This window comes from Cervus canadensis, chromosome 4 (genome assembly GCF_019320065.1).
Source record: "Cervus canadensis isolate Bull #8, Minnesota chromosome 4, ASM1932006v1, whole genome shotgun sequence".
Classification (NCBI taxonomy): domain Eukaryota; kingdom Metazoa; phylum Chordata; class Mammalia; order Artiodactyla; family Cervidae; genus Cervus; species Cervus canadensis.
In genome coordinates this window covers 93,229,631-93,243,605 of record NC_057389.1, presented here as the reverse complement: position 1 = coordinate 93,243,605, position 13,975 = coordinate 93,229,631, and the positions used below count along the sequence as shown (strand labels likewise).

At 40.5% G+C, this 13,975-nt stretch overlaps 1 protein-coding gene across 1 annotated transcript; it reads right to left on the bottom strand.

The window, feature by feature from the left end:
- Positions 1 to 5,917: 5,917 nt before the first annotated feature.
- Positions 5,918 to 6,904, bottom strand: LOC122439314 (olfactory receptor 18-like). The gene has a single exon (XM_043464396.1). It carries the CDS (start codon positions 6,845 to 6,847, stop codon positions 5,918 to 5,920), a length of 930 nt encoding a protein of 309 aa, XP_043320331.1. The 5' UTR covers positions 6,848 to 6,904.
- Positions 6,905 to 13,975: the final 7,071 nt, after the last annotated feature.

The window sequence follows — 13,975 nt, the reverse complement described above, 5'->3', positions numbered from 1 at the left end:
ATATAAGCCATTACAGTGTATTGAGCAGATGTGCTATACAGTAGGTCCTTATTAGTTATCTATTTTATATATAATAGTGTATATGTCAATCTCAATCTCCAGATTTATCCCTCCCACCCTTACCCCCTGGTAACCACAAGTTTCTTTTCTACATCTGTGACTCTATTTCTGTTTTGTAAATAAATTCATTTGTACTATTTTATAAAAAAGAGTCCACATATAAATGATATCATATGATATTTGTCTTTCTCTGTCTGACTTACTTCACTCAGTATGACCGTCTCTGGCTCTAGCAATCTGAATATCCACCGACAGATGAGTGGATAAAGAAGATGTGGTAGATATATACAATGAAATATTACTCAGCAATTTCAGGAAAAAACTATATCATGTCATTTGCAGTCACATGGATGGAACTAGAAATTACTATGAACTTTTCAATAAACTCATATAGGGATTACATTTTCCCTAAATTTACCCTTGAATGCAGTCTGGATTGGCAGGAGAGAATACGGTCTAGGTGCCCTACCGTATTCAATGTTTACATTAAAATCTGACTTTACTCCCTTTTTATCACAGGGCTTGATAAAAATTGCATTAAAATACTGTGATCTTATCCTCAGTTGTAAAATAAAGATAATGCACATTGCTGTCTTTTGAGGCTGGTAATGCATATAAAAGGAAAGAAACAAACTTAAAAACTAAGCTTAAAAAAAAAAAAAAAACAACTAAGCTTAGCCCCTGGCATGTCAATACCTACATAAGAGTTTGTGATTCTGTGTTTACAGTCATCATTTTCATCACCATAACCTTCATGATCATTTGGAGCACTTAGGAGACAATTTAGAGGGACCAGATGCCACGATCTTAGTTTTTGAATGTTGAGCTTTAAGCCAACTTTTTCACTCTCCTCTTTCACTTTCATCAAGAGGCTTTTTAGCTCCTCTTCACTTTCTGCCATAAGGGTGGTGTCATCTGCATATGTAAGGTTATTGATATTCCTCCTGGCAATCTTGATTCCAGCTTGTGCTTCCTCCAGCCCAGCGTTTCTCATGATGTACTCTGCATATAATTTAAATAAGCATGGTGACAATATACAGCCTTGATGTACTCCTTTTCCTATTTGGAACCAGTCTGTTGTTCCATGTCCAGTTCTAACTGTTGCTTCCTGACCTGCATATAGGTTTCTCAAGAGGCAGGTCAGGTGGTCTGGTATTCCCATCTCCTTCAAGTTGGCTTAAAGCTCAACATTCAGAAAACTAAGATCATGGCATCTGGTCCCATCACTTCATGGGAAATGGATGGAGAAACAGTAGAAACAGTGTCAGACTTTATTTATGGGGGCTCCAAAATCACTGTGGATGGTGATTGCAGCCATGAAATTAAAAGATGCTTACTCCTTGGAAGGAAAGCTATGACCAACCTAGATAGCATATTAAAAAGCAGAGACATTCCTTTGCCAACAAAGGTCCATCTACTGAAGGCTATGGTTTTTCCAGTGGTCATGTGTGGATGTGAGAGTTGGACTATGAAGTAAGCTGAGTGCCGAAAAATTGATGCATTTGAACTGTGGTGTTGGAGAAGACTCTTGAGAGTCCCCTGGACTGCAAGGAGATCCAACCAGTCCATCCTAAAGGAGATCAGTCCTGGGTGTTCATTGCAAGGACTGATGCTGAAGCTGAAACTCCAATACTTGGGCCACCTCATGTGGAGAGTTGACTCATTGGAAAAGACCCTGATGCTGGGAGGGATTGGGGGCAAGAGGAAAAGGAGATAACAGAGGATGAGATGGCTGGATGGCATCACCGACTCGATGGACATGAGTTTGAGTAAACTCCGGGAGTTGGTGATGGACAGGGAGGCCTGGTGTGCTTCGATTCATGGGGTCGCAAAGAGTCGGACATAGCTGAGTGACTGAACTGAACTGATGGCATGATTAGGCAGACCAGATGCCCATGGAAGACAAACCCAGTGTGCAGGGGAAATAGAAATTTAAATGAGAGTTCTATGATGATCAAAATATCCAACAACCTCAACTTCATAAGCCTCTGAGCTGATCTTTGCATTTTGGTGCCCTCCCACTGGCTATCCCAACTGCCCCACAGCCTTGATGGTGAGAAAACAAGGTTCCCCCAATTCCTTCTACCTTCAGTGTCATCCACTGCATTGGCAGTCACTGGGCTGGGCTGTGTCTCTGCTGGAGCAGGGATGAGGGATGCAGCTTGCTTTCCCCTCCCCTACCTGCTCTTGGATGAGGACTGAGGCTTCGGACTGGAGGCAAGATGTACTCAAGTATGGGCCTCCTGGTATAGACAGCAATTCCAGGAGGGTGAGACACACAGGTATCAAACCTATTGAACTTGAGCTGGCTAACTGAAGAGCTGAGAATCACAGGCTTATTTACAGTTATGCAGCCTTGAGACCTCACTGCAGGTGGCACATAATTTGCCAGATTTGTCCAAGGTCTCAGTCTCTGAGGACTTGCTAATTTCATGGAGGAAGAAAAGGAGAACATTGAGAGATTTAGACTTGTCCTCTTCTCAGGGGAGTTTGACCTCTACTCACAGTCTCTGACTTTCACAATGTCTATCTCATCATAATATTCAGACAACTATTTTTTTTCAATTAGAGAAAACAATGTTACTTTTTAATCTGCAGATCCACTGAATCAGTTATGTAATTTAGAGAGATTTACATCTTCTAAAACATGATCTTTTCTATTTCCTTAATTAAGACTTCTGTCTTGGGCAACCTTATTTTTAATTCTATGGTTCTGGTTTAGGGTTTTGGGATATTATGTTTGGAGATTCATGGGTTTTTCTTTTTTCTACTTTGAGTGAGAGTTCCAACTCTAGTTCTAACATTACAGAATTTTAAATTTTAAGTTCTAGTTAATTTAATATTCTAGCTCTAATTTTTCTGTTCAGTAGTTGTATGTTATTGCATGCATGCTCAGTCATCTCTGACTTTTTATGACCTCATGGACTATAGCCCACCAGGCTCCTCTGTCCATGGGATTTCCCAGGCAAGAATACTGGAGTGGGTTGCCATTTCTGCTTCCAGGCGATCTTCCTGACCCAGGGATTGAACCTGGGTCTCCTGTGGCTCCTGCCTTAAAGGCAGATTCTTTACTCACTGAGCCACTGTGATATTTTACACAACTGTGAATTTTGACATATTATCTGGAAACTTGCTAGCTTGCTTGAACACTTCAAGGAGTCTCAGAGAGTCTACATTCAAAGTATAGGTCAGGACTTCAGTCTTATCAAGGTTTAACTAGGATAGTATCTGATTCCAAGCTCACTTTCATGGTTCTTGGTAGGATTGAGTCCTCTGAGGGCCAGAGGACTCCCTTAGCTTTTTACCATATAGGCCTCTGACAGCGTGGCACCTGGCTTCCATCAGAGCAAGGTGGTCAGTTGGTAGGAGCAGGCTGGCAAGACAAAACCTGAGCTGTTCTACATATTAAAGTTAGAAGGGACAGTCCAATATTTTTCCAAATTCAATTCATTGAACAGAAGTCACTGTATCCAGTCTATACTCAAGGAGACAGATATACAAGGGCATCAATATAGGAGGAAGGGTTCATTACAAGCATCTTTGAAGCTACCCTCACATAGACCCCACACTTTTTCAGGAGCATTGGCTCTAAGAAGAATTGAAACTATAGAGATGTTTCTGTGTTTAGTAGCCTTGTCTCCAACCCATCACAGTATCATCTTTTCAAGAAAAATTCGCTGGAGAAGACCTGGCAGAGGGAAGTTTGCCCTGTTGTGGTACTTCTGCAGATCCCACCATGCTTCTTCTGGCCATACAGTCACGAGTCCAGAAGTAGCTTCCTTTAGGCATTGATTACTGAGGGCTGAATACACCTAACATTGGAGCAATATGTCCCTCATTTCTGATAGGACATGTATTTTTTTAATCATTTTACAGTATACAGTTCAATGGCATTAGTATATTTACATTGCTTTGCAACCATCACAACCATCCATCTCCACATCTCCAGAATTTTTTTCATCTTCCCCAACTGAAACTCCGTGCCCATTAAACACTAACTTCCCCTCCTCCTCCCAAAGCCTCTGGCAACCACCATTCTACTCTCTCTCTCTATGAATTTGACTATTATATCTGTGGAGTCATTCAAATTTTGTCACTTTGTGTCTGGTTATATAATATGACTGGGGAAAAGTTAGGGAATGGAAGGGGAGTCATTAGAAAGATTGGGAATCAATTTTTCTCTGATAGGTTCTCTCCCATCTACTCTCTCCCATCATCCCCATTTTCCTAGGAAAATTCCAGCTGATAAATGTTTATGCAAGCTTAATATTAACAGTGTCCTGTTTCAATTTCAAAATACTCTGGTTTGGAAATGAAATGAAATAGACATCCCATTAGCTCAAAAATCCTTAAGGAGTAAAAATATATTAGATGCCTTGGTCATTAAGTTAGGGTTTGTGTGCATGTGTGCTAAGTCGCCTCAGTCATGTCTGACTCTTTGAAGCACTATGAACTGTAGCCCACCAAGCTCCTCCATCCATGGGGATTCTCCAGGCAAGAATACTGGAGTAGGTTGCTATGCCCTCCTTCTGGGGATCTTCCTGACCAGGGATCAAACCCGTGTCTCTTATGTCACCTGCATTGGCAGCAGGTTCTTTACCACTAGCATCACCTGGGAAGCAAGTTAGGATTTAGATTCACCTAATACATAGGGGAAAAAATCATAGAAAAAGTACATAAGTAGTAAATTTCTCCCTCCCGAGAAAGAGGGAACTATGATTATTCAGTAGATAGAGACAAGACTACCCGTGATGAAGAGTCTTGAGTAATGCATGATGAAAATGAAAAGGGCATACTGCTGTGTATGCAGAATTCTGGAAAGGAAATGACTCATATGAGGTGTCCAAATAAGCTCTCAATTCCATTAAACTTATTCTAAGAAGAAAAAGCTGGAATCAAGATTGCCTGGAGAAATATCAATAACCTCAGATATGCAGATGACACCACCCTTATGGCAGAAAGCAAAAGGGACTAAAGAGCCTCTTGATGAAAATGAAAGAGGAGAGTGAAAAATTTGGCTTACAACTTAACATTCAGAGAATGAAGATCATGGCATCCGGACCCATCACTTCATGGCAAATAGATGGGGAAACAGTGAAAACAGTGAGAAACTTTATTTTGGGGCGTTCCAAAATCACTTCAGATGGTGACTGCAACCATGAAATTAAAAGACACTTGCTCCTTGGAAGAAAAGCTATGACCAACCTAAACAGCATATTAAAAAGCAGAGACATTGCTTTGCCAACAAGGGTCTGTCTAGTCAAAGCTATGGTTTTTCCAGTAGTCATGTATGGATATGAGAGTTGAACTATAAAGAAGGCTGAGAGCTGAAGAATTGATGCTTTTGAACTGTGGTGTTGGAGAAGACTCTTGAGAGTCCCTTGGACTGCAGAAAGATCCAACCAGCCAATCCTAAAGGAAATCAGTACTGAACACTCATTGGAAGGACTGATGCTGAAGCTGAAACTCCAATATTTGGCCACCTGATGTGAAGAACTGACTCACTGGAAAAGACCCTGATGCTGGGGAAGATTGAAGGCAGGAGGGGAAGGGGATGACAGAGGATGAGATGGTTCAATGGCATCAACGTTTTGATGGACATGAGTTTGAGTAAGCTCTGGGAGTTGGTGATGGATAGGGCAGCCTGGCGTGCTGCAGTCCATGGGGTCACAAAGAGTCAGACATGACTGAGTTTCTGAACTAAACTGAAGAGGGAAAAAATGTGTAAGCAAGAAGCAGATCCAGAAAGACACATATACGTTATGGGACTGCAGATCAGAATTTCTTCTTGCACAAGATTGACCTTGCTGCCTTTTCCAGTCCTATGAATAGAAAGAAGATAGCATGGATGTTGACCTTAGGCTATTCTGCTGATAATCCTCCAGAGGGCAGTCTTGATGTCCTTGTTCCTCAAGCTGTAGATGAAGGGGTTCAGCATAGGGGTGACCACAGTGTACATCACTGAGGCCACTGCGCCCTTCCTGGGGGAAGATGAGGCGGCTGAGCTGAGATACACACCAAGGCCTGTTCCATAAAATAAGCAAACAACTACCAGGTGAGAGCCACAGGTGGAGAAGGCTTTATACCTCCCGCCTAATGATGAGATTCTCAGAATGGAGGACATAATCTGAGTATAAGAGTAAAGGATCCCTGAGAGTGGAATTCCACCAAAGATTGTACCAATGAAATAGATTAATATGTTATTGGTGGAGGTGTCAAAACAGGCAAGGTTGAGGAGTTGAGAAAGGTCACAAAAGAAATGAGGGATTTCCACTTCTGCACAGAAGGTAAGCTGTGACATTACCAAGTAGTGCAACAGGGAGGACAAAAGGCTGATGGAAAATGACACCAGGACCAACAAGGCACAGAGGCGGGGGTTCATGATGACCAGGTAGTGCAGAGGGTGACAAATGGCCACCAACCGGTCATAGGCCATCACTGTCAGAAGGAGACTCTCCAAACATACAAAAAGAGAAAAAACGGTCACCTGAGCTAGGCACCCTACGTAGGTGATGGATTTGCTGTGTGTCTGGAGATTCTCTAACATCTTGGGGATGGTGGTGGTGCTGAAACTGACATCAGTCAATGATAGGTTAGAAAGGAAGATGTACATGGCAGTGTGGAGGTGGGAATCAGAGGTGACAGCCAGGATGATGAGCAAGTTCCCAAGGACAGTGACCAGGTACATGGACAGGAAGAGCACAAAGAGGAGGAGCTGAAGTTCTGGATCGTCTGAGAGGCCCAGGAGGAGGAATTCTGAGACACCTGTTAGATTCTGTGGTTCCATGTTGATGGGACACCTTTTGAAAAAGAAGAGAATATTGAATAAATGAATCAATTGTAGAGGGACCCAGATAAATGTCTATGCTTTGGATTTAAGTGGATCTCAAAGTGTTTAGGCTTGAAGACCATACATCCCACAGTCTTCAGCAATACTTCTTAGCTGTGAACACATATTTTGTTATTGTTGTTCAGTTGCTAAATCACGTTCAACTCTTTGCAACCCCATGGACTGTAGAATGCCAGGCCCCTCTGTCCTCCTCTGTCTCCTGGAGTTTGCTCAAATTCATGTCCACTGAGTCAGTGATGCTATCTAACCTTCTCATCCTCTGCTGCCCGCTTCTCCTGCTGCCCTCAATCTTTCCCAGCATCAGGTCTTTTCCAATAAGTTAGCTCTTTGCATTAGGTGGCCAAAGTATTGGAGCTTCAGCTTCAGCATCAGTCCTTCCAATGAATATTCAGGGTTGATTTCCTTTAGGATGGACTGGTTTGGTCACCTTGCAGTCCAAGGAACTCTCAAGAGTCTCCTCCAGCACCAAAATTTGAAAGAATCCAATCTTTGCAGGATCACGAATGTGTTGTGGTGAAGGGGCTTGCATAAGTCAATGAAACTATAAGACATGCTGTGCAGGGCCACCCAAGATGAATGTGTCATAATGAAGAGTTCTGACAAAATGTGGCCCACTGGAGAAGGAAATGCAACCCATTCCAGTACTCTTGCTATGAGAACTCCATGGACAGTATGATAAAGCCGGAACACACCTTTATTGACACCCAAAATACTGGCAAGTTTTTTGTACACCTACTTTAAAGGTATGAGGCCAAAGAATTGGAGAGAAGTAATGACAATTTGAGATCAGAAATTAATGAACACAGTACCATATTTTTCCCCTGCTTTTTTTTTCCATTTATTTTTATTAGTTGGAGGCTCATTACTTTACAATATTGTAGTGTTTTTTGTCATACATTGACATGAATCAGCCATGGATTTATATGTGTTCCCCATCCTGATCCCTCCTCCCACCTCCCTCCCCATCCCATCCCTCTGGGTCATCCCAGTGCACCAGCCCTGAGCACCTGTCTCATGCATCCAACCTGAACTGGTGATCTATTTCACACTTGATAATATACATGTTTTGATGCTATTCTCTCAGATCATCCCACCCTCGCCTTCTCCCATAGAGTCCAAAAGTCTGTTCTATACATCTGTGTCTCTTTTTCTGTCTTGCATATAGGGTTATCATTTCCATCTTTCTAAATTCCATATATATGCATTAGTATACTGTATTTGTGTTTATCTTTCTGGCTTACTTCACTCTGTATAATGGGCTCCAGTTTTATCCATCTCATTAGAACTGATTCAAATGTACTCTTTTTAATGACTGAGTAATATTCCATTGTGTATATGTACCATAGCTTCCTTATCCATTCATCTGCTGTTGGGCATCTAGGTTGCTTCCATGCCTTGGCTATTACAAACAGTGCTGCGATGAACATTGGGGTACACGTGTCTCTTTCAGTTCTGGTTTCCTCAATGTGTATGCCCAGGAGTGGGATTGCTGGGTCATATGGCAGTTCTATTTCCAGTTTTTTAAGGAATCTCCACACTGTTCTCCTTAGTGGCTGTACTAGTTTGCATTCCCACCAACAGTGTAAGAGGGTTCCCTTTTCTCCACACCCTCTCCAGCATTTATTGCTTGTAGACTTTTGGGTAGCAGCCATTCTGACTGGCTGTCTCCTGCTTTTGAAGGAAGTGTATGAAATTGAAAGTATTCTTTTCTCTCTTTTTAAAAAAAAATTCTGATTAAAGGACACTAAGAAACACTCAAATGTACTGTATCTTATCCAAATGCAGTACAAGAAGTTTCCTTGATGTGCATCTACTAAGATGCACTACCTAAAGGACTACCTAAAGAGCTAGAGTCATGTTAATTGGATCCTAAATTAAAATGAAATGTTCAGAGATAGCATTTCTATGCAAATTAAGGGTTTTTGCATATTTACTTGGTTTTATGTCTTCCATCCTCCATGGAGGTAGGGGTGGGTTGTCAGGTCAAAGTTCCTTCACATATAATTCAAATACAAATATTTGGCCTTGGTGAACTTCATATTTTGATAAACATATTTTTGTTGAAAGCATACAGTAATACAGTGTCACTGATTATGATTACTATACGATATGCCAATGATTAAAGAATAATTCACTTTTAATAAATGCTTATTTTTTTCATTTTTGAAGCACTATATTCTCTCATAGAAAGGTATGAAGTTTAGTTTGCCTTTTGCTGTTTTTGTTTGTAGTGGCTAATTAAAGCTTCTTAAATATGTCTCTAAATTGTTTTAGTTGAGTCTGAGTCTTTGCGACACTATGAATTGTAGTCAGCCAAATTGCTCCGTGGGATTTTCCAGACAAGAATAGTCCATGGGATTTTCCAGACAAGAATATTTGCGTGGGTTGTCATTTCCTTCACCAGGGGATCTTCCTCACCCAGGGATTGAACCTGCACATCTTGTGTCTCCTGTATTAGCAGGCAGGTTCTTTACCACTAGCACCACCTGGGAAACCCCAATGTATCTCTTCCTATACATTTGTGAAGGGTTGATTTCTCATCAAATCCAACTCTCTTACACACAGTTGAAAAGTTTAAGACCAAACTAATAAAAATAAATGGAAAAAAAAATAGAAAAGAAAAGTTTAAGACCAAAGCCTGTTCTCAAATGCTATGTTGGTCCTCTTATACCAGCTTTTCAAGTCATTCTTCCTTATTGATAAATGGCATTTCTCCTACATTCACCTTCCTGAAGGCAACTCAGGTCTTCATTTCTCCTGACAGGTCAAAACATGATGTAATTTGGGAAAAATCAAAAGGAGAAAAGCTAAACGCTAATATCAGAAAAATAGGGTAAAAAGTATACTTTCCATCTTGGGCAGGAAAGCTGATAACCCCTGATAAACAATGGTAAAATATTTAACCTCATTTCTTGGGATTGAGATTATGTACCTCTTGAAATTTACCAATAAAAGACTTCATAAGAAAAGAAAAACAATATATGAGTAGTTTGTATATCTGTAAAGTTGTTATATTAATTGAACTGGACTCAGAGTTGCTCTGATAGCTCAGTTGGTAAAGAATCCACCTGAAATATCAATAACCTCAGATATGCAAGTGACACCACCCTTATGGCAGAAAGTGAAGAAGAACTAAAGAGCTTCTTGATGAAAGTGAAAGAGGAGAGTGAAAAAAAAAACAACAGTTGACTTAAAACTCAACCTTCAGAAAGCAAAGATCATGGCATCCAGTCCCATCACTTCATGGCAAATAGATGGGGAAACAGTGGAAACAGGGACAGACTTTATTTTGGGGGGCTCCAAAATCACTGCAGATGGTGACTGCAGCCATGAAGTTAAAAGACACTTGCTCCTGGAAGTAAAGCTATGACCAAACCAGACAGCATATTAAAATGCAGAGACATTACTTTGCCAACAAAGTCCATCTAGTCAAATCTATGTTTTTTCCAGTAGTCATGTATGGATGTGAGAGCTGGACTATAAAGAAATCTGAGCACCAAAGAATTGATGCTTTTGAACTGTGGTGCTGGAGAAGACTCTTGAGAGTTCCTTGGACTGCAAGGAGACCTAACCTGTCAATCCTAATGGAAATCAGTCCTGAGTATTCATTTGAAGGACTGAGGCTGAAGCTGAAACTCCAATACTTTGGCCATCTGATGTGAAGAACTGACTCAATGGAAAAGACCTTGATGCTGAGAAAGATTGAAGGCGGAAGGAGAAGGGGATGACATAGGACGAGATGGTTAGATGGCATCACTGACACGATGGATATGAGTTTGAGTAGGCTCCAGAAGTTGGTGATGGACAGGAAAGCCTGGTGTGCTACAGTCCATGGGGTCGCAAAGAGTCAGACACGACTGATTGACTGAACTGAATGGAACTGAACTGAAGTACATTCATTTGTTTCACTACATAAAACGAGCATAGTATATCCTGAGGGATAAGCTTAGTTTTCAGTTAAGGAAATTTTTGTACCATCCTTCATAATACACAAATGAGAATTTCCAAAACATATATGCACACATTATTGTTTCAATTGTAAAAATTGAAACCTGTACAGTTTTACTATTAATTACCTGTAATTGTTTTCCTGATGGAAAAATCAGACAAGATCAAGTACACATTCTGATTTTCAAAATTAAATCAAAAAGATTCCTGAAATATGACTAGCAATAGTTCTTCATGATAGAGCCACGTGAAAATTCCCGTTTTGTATAGCCACTGTTATTTCCATGTGTCAAATTTTCAAAATGGGCTGGAAAATGCATTACCATTCATAGAAAATCTTATGGCCCATAATATGTATGCAAAAAGTCCCCTGCAAACCATCTGATGCATTCTGCTAACTCATAGATGGACCCACCAAATCACACTAGGATGAATCCATCGTTCTATTTACTTCCATTTGTTCATCTGGGACTAAAGCAGGTTTGGAAAGAAAGCAATAAGTTGTTGCACTCTGGTGGGACAGAGCCCTGGGATGGGAATCAGCAGACCTTTGCCTGAGTCCCACATTTTTCACCCGCTAAATATGGAGTTTATGGAAATTTCCCCACCTCTGGGCACTGGTACCCCTTACATTGAAGTTGGGTGAATAACATCCACTTGTAAGAGATGTGGGTTATTAAGGAAGGAGAAATTTCACCTTCTTCCCTCTTGGGTTCTTGTGCATGGAATAACAATAGCATCAACACAAGACAGATTAATAGGAGAAAAAGAAACACATTTGAATTCATGCACATGGAGGTTTCATAGAAATGGGACTTAAGAAGTGTCCAGAGCAGGTAACTTTTATACTTCTTAGAGGAAGAAACAATAAATTGGTGAGGAATTGGCAGGACAAAGAATCTTAGTATTTGGGTGCTTAATTAGTGAAGAATCTAAATAGTTTGGGCGTGAGGTAGTAAATTGAAGAGAAATAGAGTATTGTATATACAGGTTTCTAGGCTCCAAATTCTCCATCTCTGATGATAAGCGGGTCCTTCTCTCTCCAAATGCAGGGAGTACACCTTTCATAAGAGAGATTCATTTCCTACTTTCATGGAGACAGAGAAGGACAGAGTTTCCTTCTCATATCAGCTCCTCCAGAAACAACTTCAGTTCATACCAATCAATACATCTTTTTGGTATATTTTTGGGTGACCCATCCTGATCCCCTGGAGGAGGACATGGCAACAAACTCCAGTATTATTGCTTGGAGAATCCCATAGACAGAGGAGCCTGGTGGGCTACAGTCCGTGGGGTTGCAAAGAGTCCGAATTGACTGAGGCAACTTAGCACATAGCACATCCTGATCCCCAATAGTGGCCTCTAACAGAGGTCAGTGCTTAATAAATATTCAATTCTAATTCTTAAATCAGAATTTGAGACATCCCTGGGGTAGTTAGGTGTTGATGAAGTACAATCCTAATGAAGGCTTAATAATCTTATATTCTATCCTATAGCAGAGGCACAGAAAACTATCATGGTTCAGGGAAGTCTTTCATAAAATGAGTGGAGATCCTAAAATATGTCTCAGACCACACAATCAGATTAATTTCCCTTTTTTATCCCTTTCTCTCTGGCTCTCCTTTTTTTCTGAAAAGGGCTGTTTATTTTCTTTTTCTTTTTTTTCATTTTTCTTTCTTTTTAATTTTTAATTGGAGGATAATTGTCTCACAATATTGTGCTGGCCTCTGCCACACATCAGTGTGAATCAGCCATAGGTATACGTATGTCACCTCCCTCTTGAACCTCCGTCCCACCTCCCACCCCATCCCACCCTTCCAGGTTATCACAGAGCACCTGATTTAAGCTCTCTGCATCATATAGCAAATTCCCACTAGCTATCTATTTTACATATGGTAATTTCTTTTAGGACCCAGTGTTGTTTTTTAAAAAATAACCTCATGTTTTAAATTCTATTAAATGGGAAGTAATAATTCTTGTAGAAATTGACACAGAGGGTTACAAACACTGATTCATCTATTGTCTAGTCCTATAAGACTTCACTGGAAGGAATGTCAGAACAAGCAGGAAAGTGCCCAGCATGAGGAAGTCATGTTGCCCACACTCTTTTTGAGAACCAAAGAAAGGTCTATTCAATATTTTAACAGAGAGGCTTGTTCTTGTATCTTGTTCTGTGCCAAGCAAGGGGAGGCTCTGAGAATTCAAGAAATGAGGGAAACTCAGATGTGTCCCACCAGGCACTCAACTCTACTTGCAGAACAAAAATAAAATGTTCAGACTTCCCTGGAGGTCTGGTGGTTAAGAATTTGTCTACCAATGCAGGGGACACAGGCTCAGTCCCTGGTCCTGGAAGCTCCTGCATGCCTTGGGGTAATTAAGCCCGTAAGCCACAACTCCTGAAGCCCACGCACCCTAGAGCACCTGCTCTGCAATGAGAGAAGTCATCACAATGAGAAGCCCATGCACCGCAGAGATTACCCCTACTTGCCGCAACTAGGGAAAGCACATATAGCCGCGAAGACCCAGTGTAGCCATAAATAAATAAATTGTAAAAAAATATATTCTCTCAGGATTTAGGGAAAAAAAAAACTTCTGATCGCAGCATATGGCACTTAGCCTTGATGCTGCTGCTGATGATGATGATGATAAAGATACCTAGCTTATTTATTTATTTATTTATTTCATTTCTTTTTATTAGTTGGAGGCTAATTGGGGCAAGATACTGAATTCTTTTCTCTAAAATTAATTGATTTGGAACTAGTGAATTCTTATGTGAATTAAGAATTAGGTTATATTTTTAAAATCTGTAACTGCTAGATATGCTTTGGAAATAAATACCTAAGTGAAACTCAAAAAAAAAAAAAAAGATACCTAGTTTACTCTGGTATTGCTATAATGCATCCTTCACACATTTAGTCACATGCTTAATACTCATTTTGTTTAATTCTTATGCACCACAGTTCTATCGACTGATATCAGTTTAGATGACAACGTTCAGGCTGAAAGATATTAAGATCTTTCTCAGTGTCATTTAAATACATACAGCAGATATGAACCAAAATTGACTGTGAGTCTCTGAGGCCTGTGCGCTGAACTTTGCCACTGTTTGTGTCCACT